The sequence below is a fragment of the Carassius gibelio genome, chromosome A2, assembly GCF_023724105.1.
Source record: "Carassius gibelio isolate Cgi1373 ecotype wild population from Czech Republic chromosome A2, carGib1.2-hapl.c, whole genome shotgun sequence".
Classification (NCBI taxonomy): Eukaryota; Metazoa; Chordata; class Actinopteri; order Cypriniformes; family Cyprinidae; genus Carassius; species Carassius gibelio.
In genome coordinates, this window is record NC_068372.1 from 18,910,919 (window position 1) to 18,923,328 (window position 12,410).

The 12,410-nt window shown below is 37.0% G+C and overlaps 1 protein-coding gene across 2 annotated transcripts; it reads right to left on the reverse strand.

Moving 5' to 3' along the window:
• Positions 1–249: 249 nt before the first annotated feature.
• LOC128029598 (tiggy-winkle hedgehog protein-like) lies at positions 250–4,741 on the reverse strand. Of its 2 annotated transcripts, none has more exons than XM_052617400.1 (3): positions 4,517–4,741; positions 2,402–2,663; positions 250–1,724 (listed from the first exon to the last, which is right to left on the reverse strand). In XM_052617400.1, exons 1-3 carry the CDS (start codon positions 4,520–4,522, stop codon positions 1,045–1,047), a joined length of 948 nt encoding a protein of 315 aa, XP_052473360.1. In that variant the 5' UTR covers positions 4,523–4,741; the 3' UTR covers positions 250–1,044. The 2 variants fall into 2 exon arrangements, with proteins under 2 accessions (XP_052473360.1, XP_052473359.1); XM_052617399.1 differs by having other exon boundaries at positions 4,214–4,741.
• Between the last annotated feature and the right edge of the window lie 7,669 nt (positions 4,742–12,410).

A 12,410-nucleotide genomic window follows, 5' to 3' on the forward strand; every position in this document is an offset into this window, starting at 1 on the left:
TACTCTAACATCTTTCTAAAAAATGTCCAAGGTCGAGTCCAAATGCTCAGTCTAACAAATAGCCTATTTATGAAATTCGTCAGGATTTAGGCTACTGCACCGTTTGTGTTTAGTTTTAAGTATATATACCGGTATTGCTATTCTAAAAACTATTTCTGCTGTTGCAAAACAAATTGAACTGCCTTTTCACTTTTTTAAACTTTTAAAATACCTTTAGCACTATTTGCGCGAGAATAATTTATGGAGAGATTGTTAGAGGGACTTAAAAGTATTTATTTATTATATTTAGCAAACGATTCAGCAAAGTTAGGTTACAAGTTAGTCCGAATGCAAGAAGTAGATAGCAGCGAACAGAAGTGGCGCTCCTCCGTGAGGTAATCAAAGCAAGGATCAGTGCACATTACTGTCATCATTTACCACACACAAAGTGTGTTCTTTAAATTTCCTTTAAAAGTCGTCTCCTGAAAGTCATCGAATAACTTTCAGACTGCGTACCATTAATTTATTTTGAGTACTTTTACCAATAAATGTACATTTAAACAGAAAGTGTTAGTGTAGTGAATACACAAACGTTGGATCAGTGGTCAAAACAATGACATCATTGACACACTCATAATGACATGAACAGTTCGTTGATACATCGCATCTGTTTCAATAAATGTGACACTTTTTCGTACTTCGTTAGCACTTACGAAATAAGATTCTGGAAATACTTTTAGATCCGTCAAAAATCTAACATACAAATCTGTGTATAAAAATATATATTTTGAGCGCCATCCTATGCGTATCCAATAAAATAGATCAGTCGGTTGCACACTGCACAGCCCTGTAAATTCATTGCTTTCTCTTATTTTGTATAATCTCTTGTAGGTTTCACAAAAAAATGCGAAAAAATTGTCATATCATAATTAAATCGGTACGTTTCCAGAGACAGATGATCCAATACAAATAAATTATTCAATGAACACTTTAAGGCTTTTCTTACAGAAAATAAAGATAGGCTACATTTGAGTCAGATGCCCACACAGTGATACTGCTGCAGTCTCAACTTAAGTGTGAAATCCCGAGTGGATGGAAAGAGTCTCTGTCCAGCAGCCACGAGCCGATGTGAAACAGCATCTCTGAGTACCAGTGGATGCCGTCCTCCTGAAAAGTGACGTTTATATCACGAGCCGGAAAAAGCCACGTCGTCAGCTTGTGACTTAACCGGACCGGTGCAAAAGCCCAGTGTGCCCATTTGTGACTGTCAATAACCGCGTAACACGAAGCCAGCACCTGATCCACTATTATGGTTCCGTGCGCGGTGACTGGCGCGTAAGAGCCCTTGAGCTCTTCAGTGTAACTCCTATTCACTGTAACGCTCTTGAGGGTCTTGCTTGTACCTTCCGTCACTAAAACCGTATCTCCAGGCTTCACGTCGCTAGCAAATGTCACTGTCATACCCGAACTAGCAGACGCGTTTCCAATGAAGACTAGGTGCGCGGCTGTGAGGGTGAGCTTTGTAAATGGCTCTGACGTTTCGATGACGATGAATTGCCTTCTCGTTGTCGGATCGTGGTCCATGAACATGATGAAGTCGCTTAATATGACATTTCCCTCCTCGTCAGCCGCTAAAACCCGGTCGCCCACTTTAAGGTCTTTGATGTGTTTCCTCCTCCCGTCTGCGAGTGTCGCCGTGCCAGATCCAGGAAAGCACCCCCCTGATTTAGCAGCCACTGAATTTTCTGAGATAAAAGCAAAGGTGGACAACTTAGACGGAAAGCCTATTTATAAAGCACTCTGCAAAAATCGATGCATTGACATGATGGTGCTGACAAACTCGGAGACTGTCAAGAAGCAATAGCTGAAACGCTCATCTGGTCATTCTGGCTCTTTAATTAGCACAAACTGGTCAGATATTGTCATTTAAATTAGCCTATACTTTGCTTTCCCTGATCTCTTTAGGTTTGCAACAGTTTGCACAGGTGCAGAGATTCAAATGTGCCAATTGGCCTACATCATTTCCAGCATTTAACTTCTTGTAATTGTTTGTCATAAGATTTCAGTTACTTTAATCCTAACTGCTTATAAAATCTTACATTCATTCATCAAGTTATTTACCCTTTTTACCCTTCATATTCACAAATTATTCCCTTGATATCATAAGATCCCAAAATAATTGTAAAGACTGTTAAAACTAGGCTGTTAAGGTTTCGAGGCACCTGAGATATTAATTTTCTGGATAGGACGTGTGAGGTGACAAATGGTGCCAAGAAGTTCAGTTGCTTCACAATGTAATATGTTTCCCAAATAATGCACAAGAACATAAATTGAATCAAATATCTAATATATACATCTATGTTATATCATAATCTGGCAGGTGAATATATAGCTATCAGTTATAGTGATTTATTGCGCTCACCTGCTTTGACAGAGCAGTGTATGTGGGCTTTGGATTCGTAATAGACCCAGTCGAATCCTGCCTCCACTGCAAGCCTAGATAGCATCCCATACTTGCTTTTATCTCTGTCCGAGGTAGTTATGTCCACCGCCCGTCCCTCGTAGTGCAAAGATTCTTCGAAATGGTGACCATCCTCATCCCAGCCCTCGGTGACGCGCAGTTTGACACCCGGCCACTGGTTCATGACGGATATCGCCAACGAATTTAACTTATCCTTACACCGCTGAATGAGAGAAAGAGACAGCTTGTCAGTATTTAAAACACATACCTTACTTTTAAAAATGTGGAAGATTCACTGAATGTTCAAAAATGTGCAGCAGGTCTGACGGTCCTCCTATCCAAGTGATTTCTGAAACTAATTTTCTTGCATAATGCAGAGCTCCTAAATTACTATAGATGTCATCATTTCTTCGGAATGATCATTATTGCAAAATAACCTTACGGAGTAACAGCTAGTCTCTACATATACATCACTAAGCACATTGTCAGTTTGTGCGTAAAAGATGTGTGCGCTGGGTCAAGAGCGCAGACTCCAGACCGACCGATCGATAACTGAGAGGAGTAAATAGAGCTGAAAATTCAAGTTCTTTCTTCAATTAGCAGTCAATTACAGGGACGTTGCCACCAACGATTCGCTTAACTGCTTATGTTGCTTTTATTAAATCATAGGAACTGTGGTTCTGCGGCATTGTGAACTAATATTTTTTTTTTTGTACGAGCACAAGTTGCTTCATTTGATCCTGGAGATTGTGAGGGAAACGTGACTCATATTACAATGTTGTGTAATTTGGCTTGAAATAATTATCCTAAAGCACTGTCATTAGAGAAAACAGTTGAGCAGCTGATTGGAATGCAACAAAGCACGGTCACCACGGGAGCCGGTAATATCCAGTAGCTACTTGAAGCGCGACATCAGCGACAAAGATCACTTGTGACCCACATTTTCTGTTAAGTACATAATAAAAGCAGGTCATGGGGTCTATTTATATAAAGAAACGCAGATGTGATCTTGAGGGAACGCATTAATTGATCGGGCACACCAGAAAAAAAATATATATTATGCAATGTGTGGAGGCGGGGTGTTTCGTGAATTTAATTATGTTATTAACTGCCAAAGGTCTGATTGGAGAACAGAAGAAACTTATGCTCACCACATGCTTTCAACCACTAACACTAAATTATTAAACGGTGCCAATTTTGCACTAAAGACAAAAATATAAAATTCTAATGAGAACTGAATGGTCATTTTGATTTAAATTAAACGAAATAGCCTGTTATGAATATTTAACAGTCAAAATGCAAAATTATAGCACGCATGTTCCATGCAAAGTATGCAAAAGTATGCAAATGTTCACATTAACAATTTCAGCTAGGCTGGTTGATAAAAATCTTAGGCATGCCAGATTTCCATCAGTTAAAGTTTTAGTTCTTCCGCGCGCGCTACTCTGTCAGTGTCTCCAGAGTGCCTGGAAACCTAAATAAATGTTCTGTTAAAAGTTTTTACATTCTGATGCAATATGAGATTCTATTAGTGATACACCAAGAACTTTTCTATTTTAGTTATGTAAATAATAATAATAATAATAATAATAATCTATGTTCTGTGCTAGCGCATTAAAGAACACAGAAAGCAATATAGGCTACTAATCTAAAGAATCTATAATGCAACATCATTTTTTTTTATCTTACCAAAAACTATAGGAAACTTAGGCATGAGCATCCATTATTTAAAAGAGCGTAAATCTGGTCAATTACGCACGCTTCGGTCCATACCTTGGTCATCAGCCTGTCAGCGTTTGTGTTTTCCTCGTCTTTAAAGATGATATCGGGATTATAATTCGGAATCAGCTCTTTAAATCTCTCCGAATTCCTTGTGATTTTGCCTTCGTATTTGCCACTGGCCCCAAGCGTTTTCTCGGCAACGTTAGGTATATATTGCTTGTAAGCCAACGGGGTTAATTTCTTTGGTTGTCTTCGTTTTCCATAACCTCTACCAGGACCACAAGCTAATCCACAAGACGTCAGAAGGAGGCTAATAAAACACAGAAAAACAATTTGCTTCAGATGCAGCCTTACGTCCATGACGTTAAATGAACTCTTCGGATCTTTAAAGTTTAGTCTCTCATAGGGTCTTCTCGTGCGTACCGGATGGATGCTACCCAACGACCGCTACCGAAGCAGGTGCAATAACGACCGCTCTCGATAGCCACTGACTGAGCACATTGGAGGTTGGCTGTCACAGCTAAGTGGGAGACGAAAGAGCGACTTAGTTTGACGGGAGGTAGGGTCAGACGCTTATGAGTAGAGGCAGTTTACCCATATGAATTACAGAGCAAATCTATGGCAGGGGGAGGGAGTCTATTGACTCAATGGAGTGCAGTACAACTATGATGCCATCCAAGCAAAGACGGTCTATATAACTCATTCCTGCAGAAATGACCCAAACGTATTCTCACGTTGCCATGGTAAACTCGAGTTAACCGGGTTTCATGTGTATGAAAATATCCAAAAAGTACGATTTTTATAAGCAGTTTCAAATGAGCATAAATAACAAATCGTTATGCCCTTTATAATTTGTTTCGGTGCACCCTTTTTAAATTAGACTTTCTTTTGTAATTGAAATAAAGTTCTTAGAGTTTTAAGCAATCTGATTAATGTAAAATGACTCCTTGCATCCGTGTGCTGTCTCTCCATTTCCAGAGATTCTTTTCCTCTTTTTCTTTGTAGTCAGAAACTTACCTTCATGACTGGTAGACCTCATGAAGTGTCATCACAGCAAATTTTAAGTTACTCACAGAAGCACATGACCCAAAATCTTTGACGCACTGTTGGACTTCATCCTTTTTATGGCCCAAGCCAATGGGGGCACAATGGCCAATGCGTCGCCCTTTTATAAGGCCATTTTTGAGGGGCTCTGTAGCATACAGTCTACAGTTACCAAAACTCCTACAGACATAGACCTCATAACAGGGCACGGACAGGGGGTAATAGTGATCGTGCAGTCGGGAACATAGTAAATGTGCTTTTGCGATCACAAAATTACTGTTAACATAGTTTTAGATATTGTTTTCTGTGTGTGCATGCTTCACAATCTTGATGTTATAGTGTAACACTTTCACTGTTGTAATCCTTAAAAACCAGACTGTCAGAGAGTTATTGTAAATGCATGTGCCCGCTCTAGCGGTTGCACTGATGACTTGGGCCCATTATCGCTGCTTGCAGATATGTATTTTCTAGTTGTCTTCGGCAGGTATCAGGGCATCCAAAGTCCAGTGACTCCAGTCATTAATTTCTGTCCTTAAGTCAAATTTTTTATCCTGTGTGATGACATCTGAAAGTGAGGTTAAAGTACACACTCATCCGATTTGTTCTTTTGCCTTTACAAATGAAACTTTAACAAAACAGGACCCTGTCATAATTCTAATAGAAAATGTTGTTATATGGTAAACGTTGGCATCATCAAGATGATCGGAAAGCATTTCTGGTGGGCTAAAAATGTGCTACATGAGTCTGTTGATTGTTTATATGCACTATCATTTGTGCTCCTTTAGCAAATATATCTCTTTCGGCCCTCGTTGAGGGGATTTTGTTTTGTGGAGGGGATTTTTTGGTAGGTGAAATAAATAAATGGTACATCTCTGAATTTATAACACCTACCTGGTTTGGACTTTCAAGGGCTTCGGAAAATTTGCATGTGAGTGAGCAAAAACTCACCCTCTTGCCACTCTAAGGTATGACCCACAGATGACTCGGTTACATTTGAAAACACAAAAAATGTCGAACTCTTCTTAGAATGAATTGAGTAGACTGTTTATTTATGAAGGTTTATGAGCTTCAGGCACATATTTATACACCATTTTGTTTCATAATTTGCTGAAATAAATCTGTTTAGTTGATATGAATAGGCTTTACACAAAAAGTTTATTAATAGTGTATGTTTATATGGATAAGGATTTGTTAACAGGAGATGTCAGACTGTGAGATAGTTCTGCAACAGGTGTCTTTCAAGTGTCTCATGATGGAATGAAATGGCCATTTAATCTCTTCAATCAAAAATCTTAAGTAGTATATTAAACAACTTTAATAAACTTTGTTTATCTATGTTTAGATGTTAAACTTAAAATGAGATAAAGGAAAATCCATTTGTTTAATATCCAGTGCTACACAACTATACACACACACACACACACACACACACACACACACACACACATATATATATATATATATATATATATATATATATATATATATATATATATATATATATATATATATATATATATATATATTTATATATATTCGTCATTGTCCTCTTCTCACAAAATATATAGTCCCGCAATCACTCTTAAAAGGATGAGGTCACCTTAACTTAACAAAAGCTCAATTTGTTAGATGAAACCCTTCATGCTTTTGATTTAGACAGGATGATGTTAGAAAAGGACGTCCGTGCTTCATTTGGCTGTCAATCCTGACAGCTCTGAGTGAGAAATGCATTAATGAACAGACACAAGGTTAAAGCTTTTCAGAGTTAGGACTGAAATCTCAGCTCCCTTTGAAAAAGAGAATCTTTTGAGCTACAATATGACCAGTAGGCTAGTCCAATAAATCACACAATATTTTGAAACGACAGAGTTCCCCCTTGTGCCAGAATTTTGAATAAATTAATTAAATTTCTCAGTTTTGTGGGATTTAAAAAAACATATACAATATTAAAGTAAACAGTGTTTAATTTATAGTAAAATATTAAGATAATGTGTTATATATCAGTCAATGTCTGCTGTTAATTATATCTAAAACCATAATAATTGAAGTACTTTTCCATAGTCACAATATAAGTCAAAATCACAGTTACTGAGTATTCAACCCCTCTAACCTTTGAAAATAAGGGAATTCAAAGGAAAACTTTATCTGTGCATCAGTTGTAGTTGTTTCATGGTGTTTGTGAGTGCCGACCATCCATGTGGGCAGGTCTGAAAAGCATGCTTGAACCATTCTTTTTAGTCCTTTAAAATACCTGTAGATAGATGGGTCACTGGACCAGTTAAGCTGTTTCAGATAGGTATGGTTTATTCTATTCAAAAGCAAAAAGACCATTCGCATCCACAGGAAATACCTGGCTTTACTAATGGGAGGCCTCCTTTTTAAGTTTTGGCAGACCCCTGTAAATGTTATGGCCTTCCAGTATCTGGTTTTGAGACTAGTAGTAGTTTCTGACAATTGTTACAGGGACCCCTTGAACATGGAGAGCAATCCAGTTCACAATATCCAGTAACAATATGAGATTTGCATTCTCATTTTGTAAGGTGGTTGACTTGGACCTATGTATGAGATCTTTCTTAATTTTACTTAAGTATATTGCTTACATTTTATTCCATCATCTGTAAGCATTCAGTACTTACCACATTCAATTAAACAGTTCACTATCTGAGTCAGGGATTAACATTAGCATGTCGTATGGTATTCTAAAGTGTCCTAATATTGTCTTGGAGTCCCCTGCATCAGGCTTAAATGCAGCTAAGGTCATAAAAAAAACTCTCTCATTTTCTCAGAATATGTGTTTAATATTAGAATAATTTTTCTGAGTTTAAAGGGGTCATATTATGCAATTTAAATTTTTCCTTTCTCTTTAGAGTGTTACAAGCTCTTGGTGCATAAAGAAGATCTGTAAAGTTGCGAAGACTAAAGTCTCAAATCCAAAGAGATATTGTTTCTAAAAGTTAAGATAAGTCCACGCCCTCCTAAAACACCTCGTTTAAACATGCCCCCTTATGTCTACGTCACTGTGTAGGAAGATTTGCAAAACACCACCCAAATGTTGACGATATCCACTTTGTAATGCCTAGAGCTGATCCGTGCTGTTCGCTTAAGAAATACATCAACTCCTTGCTGTGGAAAGCTGGATCGGCTTTCACCGTGGATGAAAGGGGAGTCCAGCCCGGGATCGTTACATGTACTGGCTGTTCCTTTGTCGAATCCGCCGGCCACGCCGTTCTCCAACGTACCAGCCATACCTTATTCAAGTCCGCAGTGTGTGATGCTGTGTGACGCATTTTATGGAAGACTGTTTCCTGAACCTACAGAGTAGCCTACAGTGCATCCATGCACTATACACAACGCATAAAAACACAGTTTAAGTCATTATAAACAGTAATTATGTCTCCACCCTGGAAGCAACAAATGCCTCATTTGTAATGTTCCTTTTTTTTCTTAGGGGGTTTCTCATTATGCCGGGAGATGTCATCACTGTATTCAATTCAATTCAAGTTTATTTGTATAGCGATTTTTACGATACAAATCATTACAAAGCAACTTCACAGAAAATTTCTACAATATTTAGTAGTAGCATATAAGTGGTGACTGTCAGTTTATTTGCATATGACAGGATTTTTCTGAAAAAATAATACAAGACGTAGTCAGCCAGATGATGAACATTATTAACAGCAATTATTATATGATGCAATGACACTTGTAGCAATCTGTTTGTTGATTCAGGGTTAGCATCACCTGGGGTCCTCTGAGGAGTTGGCATCACTCTTCTCAGGTGTTCTGGATCCAGACTGGAGCTTGTGTAAATCCTATGCAAAACAGAGAAACAAACAGATACATCATTAGCGTAGCTGCTGTTCCAACAAAGTAAAATTAATTAGTTTAACCTGAGCTAAAGAATAAGAATGTGCATTTGATCAGATGCAACTGCAGTCATAATTTATGAAATGCATTATTCGAATGCTTGGCGAAAAGAGATGTGTTTTTAATCTAAGGGAAGTATGGTTTTCAAAAGACAAGATGCCGTCTAATATAACACCCAGATTTGTGACTGTATGAAGCAAGCTGTCTACTAGATTCTGTGTACTGTTTTTTTGGTCAAATAATTAATATCTCTGTCTTACCTGGATTTAATAGGAGAAAATTATTGGTCATCCAATCTTTTACATTTTTAACACACTCTGTTAGCTTAGATAATTTAGACGTTTGATCTGGTCTCATTGATATATACACCTCATTGATATATATTTCATCAGCATAACATTGGAAACTTGAAAACTAATCCTGTATTTTCTAATAATATTACCAAGGGGCAACATGTATATTGAAAATAGAAGGGGACCTAGGACGGATCCTTGTAGCACTCCATATTTTACTGGTGATAGATGAGATGACTCCCCATTTAAATAAACAAAATGGTAGTGATCGGACAGGTAGGATCTACACTACCTTAGAGCCTGCCCTTAAATACCTGTATAGTTTTGTAATCGATCTATGGTGTCGAACGCAGCACTAAGATCAAGTAAAACTAGCAATGAGATGCAGCCTTGATCTGACGCAAGAAGCAGGTAATTTGTAATTTTAACAAGTGAAGTTTCTGTGCTATGGTGGGGCCTGAAACCTGACTGAAATTCTTCATACAGATAAAAATTTTTTTTTTTTTTGCAGGAAGGAGCTCAATTGAGCAGACAAAACTTTTTCTAAAATTTTAGACATAAATGGACGATTTGAAATAGGCCTATAATTTGCCAGTTCACTAGGATCTAGTTTTGGTTTCTTAATAAGAGGCTTAATAACCGCCAGCTTAAATAGTTTTGGGATGTGTCCTAAAGATAAGACGAGTTTATGATATTGAGAAGCGGCTCTTTCGGCTACAGGTAAAAAACTCTTTCAGTAATTTAGTGGGTACAAGATCTAATAAACATGTTGTTGGTTTAGATGCAGTGATAAGTTTATTTAGCTCTTCATGTCCTATAGTTTTAAAGCACTGCAGTTTATCTTTGGGTGCGATGGATGAAACTGAAGTGTTAGACGCTGTAGAATCTACATTCGCGATTGTATTTTTAATGTTATCTGTTTTATCAGTGAAGAAATTCATAAAGTCATTCCTATTAAACGTTGATGGAATATTTGAATCTGGTGGCATCTGGTTATTTGTTAATTTAGCCAATGTGCTAAATAAAATCCTTGGATTGTTTTTGTTATTTTCAATGAGTTTGTGTATATGCTCGGCCCTGGCAGTTTTAAGAGCCTGTCTATAACTGGACATACTGTTTTTCCAGGCAATTCTAAAATTAGATTTAGTTAGATTTTCTCCATTTGCGTTCAAGACTACACATTTCTTTCTTGAGAGAGTGAGTATTACTGCATGGTACAGTACGCTTTTCTCTAACCTTTTTCAATTTGATGGGGGCAACAGCTTCTAATGTATTAGAGAAAATAGTGCCCATGAAAATAGTGTCAGTCATTTCGTCTAGTTCATGTGTATTTTGTGTACATAAAGCAGTTGAGATAAATCAGGCAGGTTATTTGCGAATCTTTCTTTGGTGGCTGGAACAATAGTTCTGCCAAGACAGTAACGCTGAGACATATAGTTAATATCAGTGATACGCAGCATGCACGATACAAGGAAATGGTCTGTAACATCATCACTTTGAGGTACGATATCTATATCAGTAAGATTGATTCCATGCGATATAATTAAATCTAGTGTATGATTAAAACGATTGGACCCGGTGACATTTTGCTTAACTCAGCTTTTTTCAAGAGTTTATTAGGTCAGTAAACACAAGTCCTAATGCATCATTTGAATTATCAACGTGAATATTAAAATCTCCCATGATTAGTGCTTTATCAACTGTAACCAGAAGGTCTGAGAGGAAATCTGCTAATTCTTTTAGGAATTCTGTATAGTTCATAATATAATATAATATAATATAATATGATATGATATGATATGATATGATATGATATAATATAATATAATATGATATGATATGATATGATATGATATAATATAATATAATATAATATAATATAATATAATATAATAATATATATAAATATAGTTTCAGACACATGCAAAATATGTTGCTCAAAATTAATTGTTTGTGATATGGAAGCACTGATACTGAAGTTTTGTTGGCGAATCAGCATACATACAAAATCAATTAATTTGTTCACCTGGCCCGCAGACTCACTGTTCTCCTTGCCAAAGCGGTCTCACCACTAATGAACGCTCTGATGCCAATAAAGCCCTCTAATGCACTCATCTTTCAACCAGCATCGCTCTGGTGACTCACTGACATAAAATACAGATGGACAGAGATGCCCTGGAACTGCTGCATTATCCTGCCATTTTCTTGGCCTAAATTAGATTTTTTTTTTTTTTTTAGCTTTTGTTAACTCACTTTATTTGTGTGATTTCAAAAGTACACTAAAATAATGATGAGTTTGAGATACCCTTGTATTGTATTAGATACCCTTACCCTTGTATTGACGCAAAACTAGCAGAAACTGTAAGATCATCTTTTTGTTACGTAATTAAATGTTCCTACTTGAAGAAGAAAAATAATATTCCACACTTAATCCTGTTTCTATCCATTCATGGTTTTTTAAATGAAGAATACAATCAAATACTAATAGGATTGAGGTGCTATCGGAGAATTTCCTCTCCCACCCCTCAGGCCTGAGGTTCCTGGAGTTGAGGTTTGCACAGAAAAGCAGTTACCATATTCACATGTCTCAAGAAATTGAGAACACTGCCTAGCAGCCCATAGTGGCCTCTAAGTCAAATGTGTCCAATACTTCTTAATTAGTTGGTAAGACATTGGGCAATCCATACTTTTACTATTGAAATGGAGAAAAGGAGGTGAGCTTTCTTGAATCATTCTATGGTAAAGTCACAGAAAGGTTTCACTGAATCTTATATATTATGCATGTTCATGTTTTAAGCAGAAAAAACGTTTTTTCTGTGTACGTTTTTAAACTGATCTCCTGACCTCTCCAGATTAATTCATTTTTTTCAGTCTAATTACAAGCAACAATGAAAGAAGATTACAACTGGAGGAGGAATGTTAGAAATCCTCCCGTGTGAGGTTAAACCAATGCGTTAAGCTGTTGCAGTGTGATGCTTTTGCTTTTTAACTCCAATATTGAATTTTTGGTTTTTTTTTAGGTTTGCTATCAAAGATGCCAGGCT